General features: G+C 32.6%; 2 protein-coding genes across 2 annotated transcripts; one reads left to right on the top strand and one right to left on the bottom strand.

Moving 5' to 3' along the window:
- Positions 1-254: 254 nt before the first annotated feature.
- On the top strand, positions 255-8938 carry LOC111705261 (ubiquilin-4). Its single transcript, XM_023477764.1, has 14 exons — positions 255-363; positions 623-703; positions 1009-1089; positions 1244-1543; positions 1831-1914; positions 2410-2472; positions 3393-3480; positions 4166-4248; positions 4793-4898; positions 5501-5643; positions 5979-6092; positions 6794-7105; positions 7302-7416; positions 7769-8938. The coding sequence occupies exons 1-14, from the start codon at positions 331-333 to the stop codon at positions 7846-7848; spliced, it is 1683 nt and encodes a 560-aa protein (XP_023333532.1). The 5' UTR covers positions 255-330; the 3' UTR covers positions 7849-8938.
- Positions 8896-18096, bottom strand: LOC111705260 (cell wall protein DAN4). Its single transcript, XM_023477762.1, has 11 exons — positions 17998-18096; positions 16920-16981; positions 15996-16075; positions 15494-15557; positions 14612-14675; positions 12664-14233; positions 12336-12415; positions 11675-11745; positions 11283-11426; positions 9983-10170; positions 8896-9101 (listed from the first exon to the last, which is right to left on the bottom strand). The coding sequence occupies exons 1-11, from the start codon at positions 18023-18025 to the stop codon at positions 9014-9016; spliced, it is 2439 nt and encodes an 812-aa protein (XP_023333530.1). The 5' UTR covers positions 18026-18096; the 3' UTR covers positions 8896-9013.
- Positions 18097-19859: the final 1763 nt, after the last annotated feature.

Below are 19859 nucleotides of genomic sequence, written 5' to 3'. Positions count from 1 at the left end.
AAATTGGGAATTGTTGTCCTCGTCATGTTTAATAAAATGTTGGTTATAGTTTTTACTGACGACTTTTACTCTGGATATGGGCCGGGATCCCAAAAACTAAGTCTTTCAAGTTTCAATTTGTGCCCATTTATAACACTAGAAATTGGGCCAAGTGTTAGTTTTGGAACTAATGTCCACTGAACTTTAATACGACTAATACGACAGCTATAATTTTACAAGTTAGGAGGTTCAGTGAAAATTCATCTAGAACTTTCCGTCTGCTATTCCCTTAGTGTACACTGTAGACCCAGGTAGATGTTATTTGTCATTGTCATAGTTGAATAAGAGAAAATGGCGGATTCGGACGTGGAAATTGTTACTGAGGTATTTCTTTTGTTTTTAGATCAAATATTCGATCTTTTTACGCATCTGACTGTTGTCGACAGTTTCTTATAAATTGTTCCAACATTTGACATCTTATTTAGAACCGAACAATCGCAATATGTGCTGTTACAGCGCTAAACAAACATGCCGAATATTTTAATCAATTAATGCCGAAGATGACTAGTAAAATATTCTATGTAGAATTTGATTTTGTTTTTGTTAAAACAATTGTTTTATGTCTCCATGAATAAATATTTAGGTAAAAACCATCAGCATTCAAGTAAAAACTCCGAAGGAAAAACAAACTGTAGAAATTGAAGAAAATGCCAACATTAAAGCAGTAAGATTTATTCCTAACTTTTTAATAGAAGAAGTGATCTTATTTATTTTGTAATAATAATTGGGTCCGTCTGGTTGTACGCTTTTTTTGTATTAATTTTGTACAAAATTAATATTTTTCAACCTTATTATCAATATTTATATTGTATAATGTGTCCCCCCCCCTTCTCTATCCAGCAACATAACTCCACTCTTTTTTATCTTTAATGCAATGAATAATAATAATTGTAAAACCTCTTATCAAATCTAGAATTACAAACAGTTTTAAGATGTTTTCAACTAGACATTAATATTTTTCTGTTTCAGTTTAAGCAGGCGATCTCAGAGAAATTTGGAAATGCTCCGATCGAAAACCTTTGTCTTATTTTTGCCGGAAAAATCATGAAGGAAAGAATCAAAATTTTGAAGTACAAATTATGCATACTTCTTTATAATATTAATATTAAACTAATTCGACCTCTTAAATTAAATAGTATTAATTCGACTGCGATAAATAACGAGAATTTAATAAATTCAACTTTTATAATTTTGGTTCTGTCAGGACACTGAAACTCTTACAACCCATCACGTAAAGGATGGTATGACAGTTCATCTTGTGATTAAACAAACTCCAGGTTCAGGGACTACTACACCTTCTCCAGCTGGAGCATCATCTCCGGCACCTTCTACTACTCCTGCCCCTCCTCCTCCTGCAGCCAATATTGGTGCTTCTCCCTTCGGACTCGGAGGATTAGGGGGGATCGGAGGGATGGGAAATCTTGGAATGGGTTCAGCGAACTTTATGGAGATGCAGCAGAGAGTTCAGAGAGATCTTATGTCCAACCCAGACATGCTGAGACAGGTTGGTTACAACGTCTTATAGTTTCTCCCAATTCCTCATAGCAATTTTTCCGTCTTATCCTTTAATTTCGCTCAAGTTCAATTTGTTACAGTCGATCCATCCAATCTGTTTTCTGATGACACATTTTAAAGTTTTCAACTCAATTTCTAGTAAAATGTCTAGAATTGCTTGTATTTACCTAATGACTCTTAACTTTATTACATCATACTTTTCACTTTTTCTATGCGTTTAAAGCTTTAATTTTAAATGTTCGTTAGTACGCTAATTAATCATTGAATTAAATTCAGGTTATGGAGAACCCATTAACACAAAGCCTGATGAGTAACCCTGATGTTATCCGTCAGATGTTGGAATCCAATCCTCAAATGCAGGTTGGAATATAACAGGGGTATATATTTAGATGAACAAAAACACCCTTCCCCCCCCCCCCCCATCTTTATAAATCATTTTCGATATATAGACATATGCAATAAGTCAAGTATTTTTTTTTCTTATTTGAAACTTTATGGGGCTTTTTTAAATGGGCAAAAAGTCTCATATTTTTTACTTATTTTCGAATTTATGTTATCCCTATCGTTGACAAAAGTTTTTTTTCACTTTTTTGGGCATTTTATATTGATAAACTGCAAATATTGCAAATAGAACAAATTTAATTGCAATTTTCTGGTTTTTATCAAGGATGAAAAGTCAATCGATTGCAACTACAAGATGTTAAAAATGTTTTTGCCGAAAATTTATGGTTTTTTCGCCGAATTTTAGAAATGAATTTATTTTAAAGGGAAAAATAATGAATTTTCATTGGACAATGTTTTGTTTTGTTGTATGATTTTGAAAACATACTTTTCAACTGAATAATTCTGGTTTAGGAAGTGATGGAGAGAAACCCTGAGATTAGGCAGATGTTAAACAATCCTGAAGTCCTAAGACAGGTTGGTTAATGATACAACTCTTAATAAAGGGGATCAAAGGTAATAACGGATCCATTGATGATCCAGTGGAGTAGAGTGTAATAAAGGGACTGTACGCGTAATTTCAAGTGACTTTCCATTTAAAGATAGCAATAACCGAGTTGCAACTCTTCCCTTAAAAGCTTTGTCTAATCAAGTATAAATTAGACATGTTTTTCTTTCTTTAACCTGTTTCTTTTCTTTTTCGGGGTTCTCTGCAAAAGTGTCTTGCGCCTTTCTCGCGGAAGAAATCAATTAAGAAATTTTCAGAATTAATCCCTTTTTGAGTCAGGAAGACGACGGCATTTCCACACTTTTGATCAGAATAAAGTTTCAAGGGTACCGTTGTAAATCGGGGCATTGTCATCTTTAGATGGAGGGTCATTTGAAATTACGCTTCCAGTTTACTCAAGTGAAAACATATTTTTCCGTTCATATGAAATGCATTGTATTATCCCAAAAATCAAAACGAAATAAATTGATTCTCTATATTATAAATGTTCTCATCATTTTCGTTTATATCTAAAACTGAATTGTATTTTATAAATGTCATGTTATTTATGCAGCTTATGTTTTCTCTACTCTAAGATTTTAACATTTAAAAAAAAAATATTTAGTTAGTGGTTAAAGATATTAATCCGGATCCTCAAAAATATTTGGATCCACGGATACGGAACCAAGGGACAAAACATCAAAAAAATCGACCAAAAAAATATGTCCCAAAACACAAACAATACGAAAAAAGAGTATTTTATATTTGTTAAAAGATCAGATTATCTGCATGATCAGTATAAGTCATAATCCTTTTTCTCATCTTTTAACTTGTCTGAACCCTTAATTTTGAAAATTTGTTCCACACCTGCGATAATACCCGAACCCTATAATAAATATCTGATATTTAGATGATGGATATAGCTCGGAATCCTTCCCGACTTCAGGAGCTCACGAGATCTATGGATAGACAAATGCAAAATCTTGAGTCATTACCAGGTTATATGCATTATTTATAGGAACAATAATATTTCGAATATTTCAGTAGTTATTCAATTGTCTGAAACTATAGATACAACTTCGGGGGGTTTTGGTTAAGTTGTACCCTAAAAAAATCCTGAGCTGGGAACTTTAGAATGGTGGCTATCGAGATCAATGCTTAATCCTCTTTTCTTCTTAATCTCGAGACAAACCTAATTTTGCACTTGTATTCTGAAAATCTTTAAAATTCAACCAATCAGAGTCGCCTATCAGAAGCCGGGAAATTTGAGATTTTGCGCGCCATTTAATATACAGAAAAAGGAGGGAATCTCTTAATTTTGAAAAACCGGTTTTTGACTCTTCTGTACCGTATCCAAAAATGAGTGGGTTAAGCTAGAAATGAAAAGTGTCCACATCGGATATTCGGATTAAGCATTCGAGATTCAATGTTCCCAGCTCTGTTCGTTCTTCTGCACGGATTTTGTACCAGAGATAACACATGTTCATTGTACGGGCCATGTGCGAGAATACACAATTACTGTCATACAAATTCAAGATCAGATTATCAAAAAGAACACTCAATTTTTGTGTTCATAACAAAGTTGTTTCTAAAGAGAGGTGAAAGGTTTATTTTTTACAAAAATTAACACCCTAGAATGAGAATAAATCGTTATTTAATAATGTATTAACGAAATGGGTTTAGGTGGAAGGAATGTATTAGAACGTATGTACCGGGATATCCAGGAACCAGTTCTAAACGCTATGGGAGGACCCAACCCATTCCAGGTAATCTCAGATGGAAAGTTTGAATGAATAAGAAGTTGTTGATTCATGTTTCATCATTTCCTTTTTTATCTACATAGCAATAAACCTTAAAATTATTTTATTTCCGCCTTATCTCTACTTTTAAAGTATTTAAATAGTAGAAAAACAAACAGAAAAAAAATTATTTTCCAGAATTTGCAATATTTAAAATTTTATTGAGCATCCAAACCTAAGAGTTAAGATTAAGGAAAAACAGGAAGCAAGATCAGCCGGCGTAAAAAAAGTGTTCACTATGGTTTATAGGGATAACCATGGTTAAGTTTTTTGGGACAATGACGCAACACAAATCGTTGGGGTACATAACTCTTAACCGATCTTGAGCAAAATAAAATAATGCAAAGATCTCAATAACAAATTGGTATCAGGTTTACTAATACATCGTTTTATTTGTATGTGTGAGCCTGTGCCCACACCCTTTAATCAATAAATTATTAAAGTCAAAAAAAGTTTATTGAGCTTATATAAAGTTTTCACATTAAAATTATAGTTGAAAGATGATGTTTAGGATCTCCGACCTGGTGGTGCAGCTACTCCTAGTGTTCCTTCAACAGAGACAACAGCTCCAGCTCCTAATCCATGGTCAGCAGCTGCAGCAGCATCTACACTACCGAGTAAGAGATTACCATTAACCACTTTAATCTTTCTTGTGGAAGGACTGAAAGCTTAATTTGAAGTGGCCGGCCCTCCTCTTATATAGTAGTTTGTACGATTCAAATGGTGTCCTTCAAAGCTTTGTATAATTAAGAGCGAATGAGATATTTTTTTTACATTGAAAACTCAACATTTTAAAATGGAAAACTGGTAGATAAGTAGCCAGTCAAGACTAAATGTTTTTCAAAAATCTCTCCACATTCATAATTGGATCATACAACGCTTACAAGGATCATGTGAATCGGACATGCCAATCTGCATTCCCTACAGAACGAACGATGGAGGAATTGCTTGGATCGTTCAGAGAAATGAAAACAACTATCGTTTTTAAAACTACGAAAAAAAACTAAAACAAATGATTTTACGATTTTAAAAACGATTTTTTTTACTTAACGAACGATTTTTTAGAAAGATTTTGTTAAAACTAAAGTTATTTAGTGAAAAAACGATTTTAGTGAACGAACGATTTTACTGAACGATCGATCTCCACAGTCTAATTGGGGTCTAGGGAGTAATTCATCAAATAACAAACAAAACAAAATTTTTGATTTGTCTTGTCCAGGTTCTACTGGTGGTGTTGGTGCAGGAACAGCAGGATCCCTGGGATCATTACTAGGACAGGCAGGAGCAGGAGGATTGTTCTCATCTCCGGGTATGGAATCCCTTATGCAGCAGATGTCAGACAATCCAACTATGATGTCACAGGTAGAATAAGTTTGGGGGGGGGGGGGAAGGAAGGAAGAAATTATAAGCTGTCAACGATTAAAAATCTGACTACGTCTTCCAATATTTTCCTTTTTTGTATTTGGTCCGTAATTTATTTTTATTTTTGCTAATTAAGCGATACAAAAAATGATATCCTTGAAATTGTTTTCCATCAAATATATACCCTTGTGATAGAACTAAAATATTACCTCAAGAAATGCTTTTATGAAGTGTCAAAATTTTTAAAGAAAATTAGTCTTTCGTGTATAAAAGAGTGGAGTTGTTATTTAGAAATAAACAGATTTTATAAAAGTTCCTAAAATCATTGTTTTTAGATGATGTCTGCTCCGTATATGCAGAGTATGTTTAGCACCTTGCAGCAGAACCCTGAACAAGCAGCATCAATGATGCAAGGAGCTTTTGCATCAAATCCCCAGCTTCAACAGCAGGTTTGTATCACGTTGAATTATTGCATTTTACAACATTAAATAGAGTTTAAAAACTTTAAAGATATCGAGGTGAAAGAGAATAAAACTTTTTATAGTTCTACCCACAATCATTATCTTCGGTTGGGAGCTTTAGATTTACAAAATCTTTCCATATGGCTTTCCATCCGGATTCGCAACATTTTCTTTCGAGAAAAGTCCTGGATTTTAGTTAATTCGGGATTCATAATTCTTGACTTTTTTGAAATTCTGATCTAAATTTTCCTACGTAACTTTCAATCCCGAAACAATGAGAATTAATTGACTTTATTCAGATTTTATTAAAAATAGATTTCAAGTCTTCCTATTGTCGCATCACATACTGCATATCCGACTATTCTTTACTTACCTTAGAGCGGTAAATATTCTGTTTACACTTCATGCATGTTCGGTGCACAACAAAATTATTTAAAGCTTTATTGACAATAAATGAGATAGCCATGTTTTTCTCTTTGAAGATTTATAATTTATAATTGTGAAATCCTATCAAAAACATTGGAAGAAATTGTGAGAATTAAATATTTTTCGAGCCATAAAAACAACGATTTTTTCTCCAAATGATTGAACCGATTAATGTTAAAAAGGTACTGTCGTGAATCGGCTACGTCCAAAGGTTCATTTGACATTACGACGAAAGTCCCTATAACAAAATTATTATGTTCTAGATGGGTTCCATGATGCCCCAGCTACTGCAGCAGATGCAGAATCCTAGTGTACAGCAGTTAATGTCCAACCCTGAAGCACTACAGGCGATTATGCAGATCCAGCAGGGGATTGAACGGTTGAGAGTAGCTGCTCCTGATGTATATAACTCAATGGGTTTACCCTCCCTCCCTCCAGGCTTTCCTAATCTAGGTTCTACTACACCCAATTCAGGATCTTCACCTGCCCCCGCCCCAGCAGCCGGGTCAACCTCCCCAGCCCCTGGTTCCGCCCCCCTACCACAGGCAGATGTTTTCTCACAGTTCATGACTCAGGTTAGAGAAATTTATCAACTATTTTCATTATTTATTCACATCAAAGTGTTATTTATATATTCGTAACAATATGTTCTAACTTTTTTTAGTAATAAAAAAAAAAAAAATAGGAAAGTGTCATAATTTTTTCACAATTATTCTTCATAATCAAACAATTTATCTTTATTATTAATTTTTATAATATTTAAAAATTCAGATGATTGGGCAGATGAGAGCAGGTGATGCTAACCAGCCTCCTGAGGAAAGATTTGCATCCCAGCTGGATCAATTGGCTAGTATGGGCTTTGCAGATAGACAGGCTAATATTCAAGGTAAACTACCAGCTACTAATTTTAGTATTTTCTCAGTCAAGATCTTTTAGATATGTTCCTGAATTTTTACATGTATTACACATCTAGTCTTTTCATTTCAAATGATCCAAATAGTTAATTTTAACCCGTTTTATTGGATGAAAATAATTTTTTATTGTGACTTCTGTTTTTTGAAGAAGAAAAACTCTCTTATGAAAGAAAAAATCTTTTTTAACAAATAAAATAAATTTTTCCCACAAACTCTTGATTTCTCTATCCCTATATCTTGCAACCGAATGTCGTAGACCTTAGATATTTTTAACAATGAATTCTCTTTGATCAAATAATCTTAGTTATCAAATTATATTTTTAGCTCTGGTGGCAACATTTGGAGACGTGAACGCTGCTGTAGAACGTCTTCTACAGTCTAGACTACAAAACAGTCTTAGCTAAATATAAATATTCTACTCACAGCTACAACTGTTATTTAAAATAGCCATATCTGTATCTGTTATTTTTGCTGACAGCTACAGCTGGTATCTTACAACATCTTAAGCTGTTATCTGCTGAAATTTCCATCTCTGTTATCTGGTGACAGCTCCAGCTCTGTTGTCTGCTGACAGCTACAGACGTTATCTGATGACAGCCACAACTGCTGTACGGTGACAGCTCCAGCTGTTATATGCCGACAACTCCATCTGTTATCTGCTAACATTTCCAGCTGTTATCTACTGGTAGTTTCAACTGTTATATGCTGACAACTCCAGCACTCATCCTTTCCCAAGTTCCTTTCCGGGGTATTCTGACGTGACTAATTGTGATTTATAAATATGATTTATTAATTTTCCTCAACACACTTAAAACCAACATATTGTAATTAAGTTATGGTCAAAATTCATGGTCATTTCGTTATTCGTGCATTTTCTACTCACCTTCAGCTGAAGTTGGCATTGTCCTGATGTATAAGCAACTTTCTTTTGTTACAGTTTTTCATTTGTTTTGTTTAAAAAATAATTGCTTTGATATTTTTGATTAATATGCCATTGCAAGTGTATTTGCTTTAACATTCATTCCTAAAGTATTATCTCCAGGCTTAATTTTCATCAAATTCATGTTTTCGTTAAGGAAAATAAATATTCTCAGTCACGTTAATATTTGATTCAATATTATTTCAACACATTTCTTAACACTGTTCGTGTTTATACTGTACAAAGCCAACTAGTCCTCATGTTTCTCTGTGTTGGATCTATCAAAGCTTCAATCTAGATATGTGACGACTAAAGTCTGTTAAACTATGTATATGCATTACGCACGACTGATCTTAGAAAAAACAAAAGGCAGTTGGAATCGTTCATATCATCAAGAATGTAAAACCCTTTTTTTCTCGAATTTTCGAACCTACATCATTTTTGAACTTGATGTTTAGAGAACCTTCTAAAAATTCCCCGACAGATTAAAACAAGAAAGAGGAGTAAATACTTGCTATTTCGTAAGAGTTGATTTTAAGTGTGCATTTATTTACATTAATAAAGAATACTATTTATTTTTAGAGTTATTGATAACACAGAAGCCGAGTCCCTTAAAGCTAATTAGCATGATAACGTTTTGATAATTTTATTTAAATCCATTGTCTGCAGTGGCAGGCCTTCAGAAATATGAATACAGCGAGAAGCAGAATACCGATCCCGAATGGAAGGAAGATAAACCTAAAAAATGTGAAATCGGTGAACAGTCTAGGTTAAGTTCGTGTCGAATGAAAATAAATATCTGGCGACAAAGGTTTAAAAAATTGAAAATTATGGAATAGAAGGTTGTGCCTTAAGTCATCTTTTGCCTTAATTTTCGGCCTCTGAACATTAATTGACCCCTTAATTCTTAAGACTGTTTCTAACTCTTCCATTCTTTGAAATAAAGGGTGTCTCAATAAACATGGGAATTCAGTGACGAATTCAATATCGTCTTTTAAAATAATTCTTTGATTTAGTATAGTGATACCTACTGAGAAAGCTGTAATCTGTAAGAGCTTCGTCTGCTATGTTCACATTTTGTTTGTTTATGTTTTGATTGCATACGGTTGTACTTAGTAAAACAAGAAAATTGCAGTATACAAACAGAGTAAACTTGTCCGTCATCACTGTTCATCTTGCGGAGACATTATAGACACATCTTTACAGTCTTTTACCCTTTTTATAAAACAAACTCTAGCAGACATAACAATATTATGGGTTTTGAAATTAGGTATTACAATGCTAATTCATAGCAAAGACGATATCGAATTCGTCACTGAATTCCCATTTTTTTTGGGACACCCTGTATATTATTTATTGCCTGTACAAATTTTATGTTGAAGAAAAGAGGCTGAAAATGGAGATTAAAGATGATGATGTGTTTAGCTTGGTTAACTTTCATAGACACAGTTTAGTATGAAATCTAGTTAATAAACTATAAAATAATCAAAACACTTTTAATATTAACTTTTGCATAATTTCGAGAAAAAGGTTGTAAAGATATAAAGATATTTTTTATTGATAAGTTGCAAGTCTTACAGTCTTAAAAGTGTGTGTGTGGGTGTTGGGGGGGTTCTTACCTTAGATCACCAAGTTCATCCTCCTCCAAGGGTGATGCTGTAGTAAGTTGACCAACATATTTCTCTGGTTGGATTCTTTCCACGGATATAGGATACGGTTCATACAGATGTTTAGAGAACCCGGAGTATAACTCAACCTTGTCGGTCTTGTTATCCAAGTATTTCTCTAGAATCCAGCTTATAGCAGACTACATATTAGAAACCAAATGTAAAATTGACTAAGTTCATGTTCATTGTTCTTACTCTCGGTCGATCCACACATAAAAAATATCCTNCCCTTCCCCCACTGAAAAATATCCTACCCCCTGCATTAGCGTTCCATTTAAATTAAGCATTATTTTTGTACAATTTCTGTAATGAAAAATACTGGAACCAAACACGTAATTCTCGACTGTTCAACCTAAGACACTTCAGGTTCATGCCTCGGAATTGATAGACAATCCTTGATTTAAGTAGTTCATCCTAAGTTTAGTCGTTGAAGCTAAGCGCTATCCCAACCAAAAGTTTCTCCCTCGAATAAAAGAGAGAAAAAAATCCTGCAAATATAGCTTTGTGTAGACGACAGGGTTAAGTGAGACTTCAGAGACGACTGTATAAAATGTACCTTCATTTAAGTCTTATCCTGGCTCAGTAACATTTTGCCTTGTTACATTTTGCCTTTGTAACATCGTCCCTTGGTAACATTTTGCCTTGATAACATCCCTCTGTAATCTTGCCTTGAATAACTAAGAACTATTTATTATTATTACATTAAAGACATTTATTATTATTACAATACATATATCTATGATGCTAGGTTTGACAATGGACATTTTTGTTGAAACTTTAAGCATCATCATCTTTCTTAGCCAGGTTATGACTCATGAGCAATCATTCTGATGTAGTCTGAATTCGGGATGGTTTCATAGCTCTCTGCTACATATTTTAACCTGCCTAGGCCGTCTAAGGATTTCTGTTTTCTTCTGCTGTTTGTTGATATGTCTTGTATCAGCTTCTGTGCTTCTGAAGAGTTCGTGAATATTCTAAACATCGGGCTGAAAAAAAAGTTTGCGTACTTCTAAAAAAATTGCGCATTTTGACTTTTGACAAATCAAGGTTCCTATCAAATAAAATTGTTCAAGGCAAAATTGTAGTAAAATGTTACCATGGCAAAATGATATCAAGGCAAAATGTTTCCAAGACAGAACGTTACAAGGCAAAATGTGACTAGGCAAAGTGTAACAAGGCAAAATGTTACTGAGCCCCTATCCTTTGTGGGTAACCCTGTCTGAGTATGAGTTCAATCATTATATTTAGTTTCCTCTGTTGCAAGTTTATTGTTAGAGTTTGACTCGGATAAGTTCAAGTTCAGACTGAGTGCAGTGTATCCATAGTAGGGATAGAACTCCTCTACATCCAACCCGTCATCCAACTTCGAAGATTCAGAATCTGTACTTCGCCAAATCTAAAAAATGCTTAAAAATATTTGTTTTAACATATAACCCACTTTTGGAATCTGCGACTCAAATCGGTTAAAGTACAAAACCGACCTTTAGGCAGATATGCAGACAATAGAGAGCTTAATGAAACTATTATAGTAGTTCAAGAATCAGTATAATGTTTGATAAAACTAAAAAAATATTGTAAGTAATAAAAAATATGTTGGAATAAAGTTATGAATGTTTTAAGATTATTTTGAGATATCTTACGAACCGGTATTTCTGTCCAATTAAAAAGCTGAACCAACTCTCGTTCAACACTTTTCTTGAGGCTCAAAAATTGATCTGAAGAAAAGAAATGATTGTAATTTAAATTCATAAATTTCCAATATATTTATCTATATCCAATCTACTTATCTATACATTTTGATTTTCCGTCTGTTTGTATCCAATAAACGTCAAAACGGCTAAACCGTTAAGGCCAACATTTTTTGTGGCAAATCACATGACGTAAGGGAAGGTTTATTGCGGGGTTAAGAGCATATTTATCATCAGCTTAACCTTCAGCTGTTCTATTTACCTGTTCTTTGATCTCCGTATATAATGAAGTATTCTCTTTAGAAGGCTAAAACTTTTCTCTCCTTGTGTTAACAATGAATTCAGACAAATCCTTAGTCTTTGTCATCGTCAGGTGTTACTTTTTAAACGTAGTTTCCTTTTAATTTTCCAGGGGGGCAGTGCCGCGCCTGGAACTCCCAGGGGGGGGCAACAGGACTACTGCCCCCTAGGTACGCCGCTGTGCCTGGCCTGAGGAAGGGAAATGCAAGCAGATGTAATATTAAAAGAGCCTCCCTCATGGGTGCCCCCTCTCAGCCTCTCAGGGGGGGTTCCAGAGCATATCTATCATCAGTTTACCCTTCAGCTGTTCTATTTACCTGTCCTTTGATCTCCGTATAGTGGAGTCCAGAGCATATCTATCATCAGTTTAACCTTCATTTTTTCTGGTAACTCAAATCTATAAGAAAGGAGTGTATGTATAGCTTTTGGAGTAATATCATATGTTTTTTATAGCATTGGCAACTAGAACTTCTTCAAGGGCAAAATCTCTCCTTCAAAGAATTGAAATTCTTGAAAGCAAGATATCATCCTAAAATCTTTTTTTTCGCCGTTTTTGGACTTGTTAAGATTTTTGTAAAATTCACAATAAATAGTGTATATTATTATGATAGAAAGGGTTAAGGATAAAAGAATTAAACAATTTACCTGCAATCACACAGATTTACAGTGTTATCAGTGATCTTGACACCAAAAGGTCCGATTTTACTGAATGTTGTTGGAACCAATATCATCCTAGCAGATGGATCAATTGTGGTTGTGATAGCTGCAGCTTCATCAGGAGTGCTTTCTGTTTCAGCATTGGAACTTTCCGTTTCAGCATTGGAACTTTCCGTTTCAGTATTGGAACTTTCCGTTTCAGCATCGAAACTTTCCGTTTCAGCATCAGTAGCTTTTATTTCAGAAGTAGTACTTTCTGTCTCGACATCAGCTTTAACAGTTCCAATATCATCATAGGTATCCAATTCAAAATCAATAGTGTTGTCAGTATCAGTATCATCTTTGTTAGAAAAGCCAAAAACATCAATAATATCAATTCCCGTTCTGAGTTTAAGAGCAAACTTATCATCATCGTCCGTTTTAAATCCAAAATAATCAGAATCTTCCGTTACAGTATCAGCTTTCACAAGTCCAATGTCCTCAGCAGTTGTTGAAGAATCAGTAATTGTTGTAGTATCAGTGGTTGTTGTGGTATCAGTCATTGTTGTGGTATCAGTCATTGTTGTAGTATCAGTCATTGTTGTGGTATCAGTCGTTGTTGTGGTATCAGTAGTTGTTGTAGAATCAGTGGTTGTTGTAGAATCAGTAGTTGTTGTAGAATCAGTGGTTGCTGTAGAATAAGTGGTTGTTGTAGTATCAGTCGTTGTTGTGTTTTCAGTATTTGTTGTAGTATCAGTATTTGTTGTAGTATCAGTAGTTGTTGTAGTATCAGTAGCTGTTGTAGAATCAGTATTTGTTGTAGAATCAGTCGTTGTTGTGGTATCAGTATTTGTTGTAGTATCAGTAGTTGTTGTAGTATCAGTAATTGTTGTAAAATCTGTAGTTGTTGTAGTATCAGTAGTTGTTGTAGTATCAGTAGTTGTTGTATCAGTGGTTGTTGTAGTATCAGTGGTTGTTTTAGTATCAGTAGTTGTTGTGGTATCAGTCGTTGTTGTGGTATCAGTATTTGTTGCAGTATCAGTAGTTGTTGTAGAATCATCAGAAGTTGTCGTTGAATCAGCAGTTGTTGTAGAATCAGTAGTTGTTGTAGAATCAGTAGTTGTTGTAGAATCAGTAGTTGTTGTAGTATCAGTAGTGGTTGTAGTATCAGTGGTTGTTGTGGTATAAGTAGTCGTTGTAGTATCAGTGGTTGTTGTAGAATCAGCAGAAGTTGTCGTGGTTGTTGATGTTGATGAGGTACTTGTTGAAGTCGAAGTCGAAGAAGTACTTGTGGAAGTACTAGTCGTAGAAGTACTTGTAGTTGAAGTACTAGTTGTGGAGGTACTTGTTGTAGAAGTACTTGTTGTAGAAGTAGTTGTTGTAGAAGTACTTGTGGTTGAAGTACTTGTTGTAGAAGTACTTGTTGTAGAAGTAATTATAGCTAAAGTACTTGTGGATGAAGTACTTGTTGTAGAAGTGCTTGTAGTTAGAGTTGAAGTTGTTGTTGAAGTGCTTGTAGTTGTTGAACTGGTGGTTGTTGTGGATCCCGCTGTTACAGTGGTATATACTGTTGTAGTTTCTAAGAGTGAATAATTGTTCTTAAGTAGCAAATTCTATTTTCATGATTCTAAAAATTTAGTTAAACTGCCTTTAATTTTACTTCTGTGCATTTCTCACTGAAGAAATTAAAACGAATTTTAGGTAAATTTCCTTTTTATCATTTTTTATCAACCGGGATTTAAATTAAATTTTAAAATTAATTATTCACACAAACTTTTATTGGCCACAAATCATTCTAGAGCAAACAGTGTTTACTATTTTCTAATTTAAAAAGAGTTGAATGGATGGAATGGGATCTGCCGGTTTCTAAATTACTACAACTGGACCCGAACATTATTAATAGGTTAACATAGGTTATTCCAGAAAAGAAAGTTAATATCAAACTCATTTTTTTCACCTGAATCGTTCGAAAACATTTGTCTTAATATTTCATCAAAATCAATGGTCGTCTCTCCGTCGATCTGATCAAATAGTTTATACTTTTAGAAACTTATCTTTTTAAAAGTGAATGATTTAAAATTAAAGTTTGAACACAATTCTACCAATATTTTAATTCAAGAGAGAAACTCTTTATAATTCTTATTGATCTTTCATCCTATGTAAATAATAACAGTCATCCCATCAATAAAAATACAACAGATTCATTTTATGAAAATTTTTCAGTGGCGCTGGTTGTGTGAACATAAGTACATGTTTATGATACGTGTTTACGTTTACTGTTTAATGCAGCTGTCGTGTATTTTCCCAAGCTGTGAAAGGTTGTAAATAGTTACTTTAAATAAATATATTTATACACTCCTTTAAGGTAACATTAACAAATTGATTTCGAGACCAAATTGTCTTTGCAAATATGAAAGTAAATAATGTCAACCATATCAAGTAGATAAATAAATGCAACAAAGAAAATGCCTGCTTCGGTCTGTTTACATTGACTATTGTTAAAGCGCACCGTACCAAGGGTGTAATGCAAGGAAAGTCAATTGCGGTCTTGTATTCTCTGCGTACAAATTGAAACCAGTTCTCTTTAGGCGGAATTTGTAAACAAGAATAGATGCATCAATGTTCTTCAAGTATCTGAGGAGAATAAAACCATTTAATCTTGATAATTGACATAATTGATAATAGTTTCCTATGACCAGAATATTTGATTTTTTTATGTGAAAGATGGATCCCATGTCAGGCTTTGACATCCGTCTTGTGTTTACATTACCGCCCAGAGACATTACACTGCAGTACAAAAGATGTGTACAGTTCTGAATTAACTTTCCTTTCACCGTACCATAGTTTCTGTTGCAGTTTCGACTGGAACCGTAGGGTATCCATATTCTTCTACATACAGCATTCTAAATCAGAAAATTTGAAAAAGGAAAAAAAAATAGGTTTATTCGGAAGTTATTTACCTTAAATGCTGTGAGAATCGGAAAACTTTGGAATAGGAAGTCGACTTTTAGACTCAAGTTATGACTTTGATTAGTCCAATCAACGTGAGACACAGCAATTGTGCAGTGTAAACAGACTCATTTCACTTAATAAGTGATTACTTACTACTTAAACTATTGTTTTTTTATCAACATCAAATTGACTTCAGTATTGCTTTCATGTCGATCGTCTCTCTAATCTTCAGTTTTCTTGTTTTTACTGTATATTTTACAGGCCATATATTAAAACTACATGATTTGGAACTTTTTAAATATTTATTAGTAGTATTTCATGCATATTAAACTTTTTGTCGACACAAAGTAAACAAATATGAAAAATTATGAATTATGAAATTTAATAACCTTGCAACTTGTAGACAGTGGTCAAGGAAACACATGCATGTATTATCAGGATAGGAATTCATCCAACAGGTTGGGGAAACCTAGAATATAAATATCAGAAGTTTATCCAATAGGGTGGGGAAACCTAGAATATAAATATCAGGAGTTCACCCAATAGGTCAGGGAAACCTAGAATATGAATATCAGGAGTTCATCCAACAGGTCGGGGAAACCTAGAATATAAATATCAGGAGTTCATCCAANATTATTATTATTATTATTATTATTATTATTATTATTATTATTATTATTATTATTATTATTATTATTATTATTATTATTATTATTATTATTATTATTATTATTATTATTATTATTATTATTATTATTATTATTATTATTATTATTATTATTATTATTATTATTATTATTATTATTATTATTATTATTATTATTATTATTATTATTATTATTATTATTATTATTATTATTATTATTATTATTATTATTATTATTATTATTATTATTATTATTATTATTATTATTATTATTATTATTATTATTATTATTATTATTATTATTATTATTATTATTATTATTATTATTATTATTATTATTATTATTATTATTATTATTATTATTATTATTATTATTATTATTATTATTATTATTATTATTATTATTATTATTATTATTATTATTATTATTATTATTATTATTATTATTATTATTATTATTATTATTATTATTATTATTATTATTATTATTATTATTATTATTATTATTATTATTATTATTATTATTATTATTATTATTATTATTATTATTATTATTATTATTATTATTATTATTACTACTATTATTATTATTATTTTATCATGATTATTATTATTATTATTATCATTTTCATCATTGCAGATAGAAATCTTTATGATCAGTACTCACTATCGTCTCTCCCGGATCCGGGGGCTTTCCCCTGATAACACCCATGATGCCTAGGTACAGAACTAACAAGCAAACATTCATTATTTCTCAATTTTTATCCTTTCTAATTTTATAATTCTGAAATCTGTGCAACATTACTTTATAGTAATCAATATATAAATTTAGCTTGTCTTGGTGTCTGTTTATTTGTGTTCAATTAACGTCAGAACGGCTGAACCGATCGGGCCCAAATTTGTGTGGGACCTCACGTGACCCCTGGGAAGGTTTATGAATGATCAAATTTTAAAAATTTGTGTTTTAAAGTTTTTTTATTTTGTAAAATTTTGAAAATGCGCGAAAAAATATTGTAAAATCCGCAAACTTTTTTTTGTTTTTGTTTTATACTGTATACAAAGAGAAGATGCTCGCAGATAAATCCAGAATTAAAAGTTGAAACAGAAGATGGGCGCGAAGCGCCCTTAGAGCCTAGTAGTTTATATTTTGCTTGCTAGTCTGTTTGTTTGTCTGTATCCATGATAATTATGGTAAAATGGTTAGACAGATGGGCCAATTATTTTGTGGTATCTTACATAGCGTCAACATTTAAAATATCTTAAATTTTTGTTGGAATAAAAGCCGAGATGCGGCCTAAAAGCGTAACACTTTGAAAATAACCAAATCATAAGAAAAAAATGTTTTTGAAACTATAGTGCATTTTTTACGGTGAATTCCATTCTAGTATTGACTACTAAATAATCATCGTGCAGGTCATACATTATATCAAGGTACTGCTACGAAGTTCATTAAATTATCGGGTTAAAAAAAATGTTTAGCAAACTTTTAGAATATTTGGTTCAATCATCGTTCCAAATAAAGATACTTTATTTCTGTTTCGTCCGAAAGCCTGTTATATCCAGAAATAACCAGAATTATCAAGAAAGTTTAGAATGACGTGGTGTAATTTTTTTGGACTACAATTTTACTCTTTATCTCGAAAATTCTCGGATATTTGTTAAACCACCTAAATATTCATTATAAATAGTTAATTAAAACATGGGGTGTTTGCTTTACTATCAAAATATGATATTAATGAATATTCCTGCGTATATCAGTATCTCCCTCTGCATTAGAAACAATATCTGGAACTAGTAAACAATAAATAAAACTAAAAAGTGTATTTAAGTAAAATATAAAACAAAAGATTGGCCATCAAAGTTATAACCTACACAATCTGATCAAAGACATGGTTGAATTATTATAAAGCTCTAATAAAGTGACTACTGGATAAGGTTAGGGACCAAGAATACTAGATAAGGTTAGGGACCAAGAATACGGGATAAGGTTAAGGACCAAGAATACTGAATAAGGTTAGGGACCAAGAATACGGGATAAGGTTAGGGACCAAGAATACGGGATAAGGTTAGGAGAAAAGAATATTGGATAAGGTTAGGGACCAAGAGATAAGGTTAGGGACCAAGAATTCTGGATAAGGTAAGAGGCCAAGTATGCTGGATAAGGTTAGGGACCAAGAATACGGGATAAGGTAAGAGGCAAAGAATACTGGATATGGTTACAGGTCAAGTATACTGGATAAGGTTAGACCAACTATGCTGGATAAGGTTACAGGTCAAATATACTGGATAAGGTTACAGGTCAAATATACTGGATAAGGTTTAAGGTCAAGTATACTGGATAAGGTTACAGGTCAAGTATACTACAGGTCAAGTGTACTAGGTAAGGTTAGAGGCCAAGTATATTGGATAAGGTTAGAGGCCAAGTATACTGGATAAGTTTACAGGTCAAGTATACTGGATAAGGTTACAGGACAAGTATACTGGATAAGGTTACAGGTCAAGTATACTGGATAAGGTTACAGGTCAAGTATACTGGATAACCTTACAGGTCAAGTATACTGAATGAGGTTACAGGTCAAGTATACTGGATAAGTTTACAGGAAAAGGTTATAGATCAAGAACACGGTATAAAGTTAAGGGCCAAGAAAACTGCATAGAAATTGGGTTTATAGGATTAATGACTTTCAGTAATCAACAAGTTTACTTAGACTGAGGTTACGTAGTTTTAAATCCAAGGTATCAGACCATGGTAACAGATATACAAACGACTTTCTGCTTTTCATTTTTTTAATTGGCAAGTTGAACTAGCAGTAAAATTAAATGCAAAAATCAATATTTCAGTTCTGGGATTTCAGGTGTATATGTAGAAACATATTTACACTTCCAAATACTGAGATCTATTATGTATTGTGCGTATTGGAATTTTATTCACAATAAATAATTTTTAAATAGAAATCTAAAAATATGTTTAGATTTCTAATAAACTACCTGAAACTATAGATTAAATTTCATAAATATTAAAAACATAAAATTAAATAATAAAACGTGAAAACATGACATTGAAATACCCACCAAGTCCCTTTTTATGAAACGAAAATAAAAAACAAATTCCTTCTTAATAAATTCTTCACTTTTGAAAATACAGCGATTTTTCTTACTATGACAAATAGTTCATAAGTTTTCTTTCATTCATTTAGATTTCTATCATTTTTAACAATGGTTCAAAATTTTTGCACGAATAAGGAATATTAGGGAATTTTTTACGATTTATTTCAAGAATGTTTCCGCAGGCAAACATTTCTTAAAAATTTGTTTTTGGTTTAGGTCTTTTTCCCGGGGGGGGGGGGGCATCCCTCTAAGCCGCTCTGAACTCTGTGATCCAGAATGTGCATTCTCTCAAGTAAAAATCTATTATCATTTTGTCAATTATTTCTCTTAAACTGAAGGTAGAAACAAGCAAGTTCTAAAATTTACAAGCAAAGGGTTACAAAAATGTTTTAGTACGTTAAAATTATAAATCAAAAGTCCAAGGCATTGCGACACTTCAAACTATACCTAATCTTAAAAATTGACGCGCAATTTTACGAGCTTTCCGGATCTCTGTGAA

This window comes from Eurytemora carolleeae, unplaced genomic scaffold, assembly GCF_000591075.1.
Source record: "Eurytemora carolleeae unplaced genomic scaffold, Eaff_2.0 scaffold424, whole genome shotgun sequence".
Classification (NCBI taxonomy): Eukaryota; Metazoa; Arthropoda; class Copepoda; order Calanoida; family Temoridae; genus Eurytemora; species Eurytemora carolleeae.
This window is presented reverse-complemented; position numbering and strand designations above follow the sequence as displayed.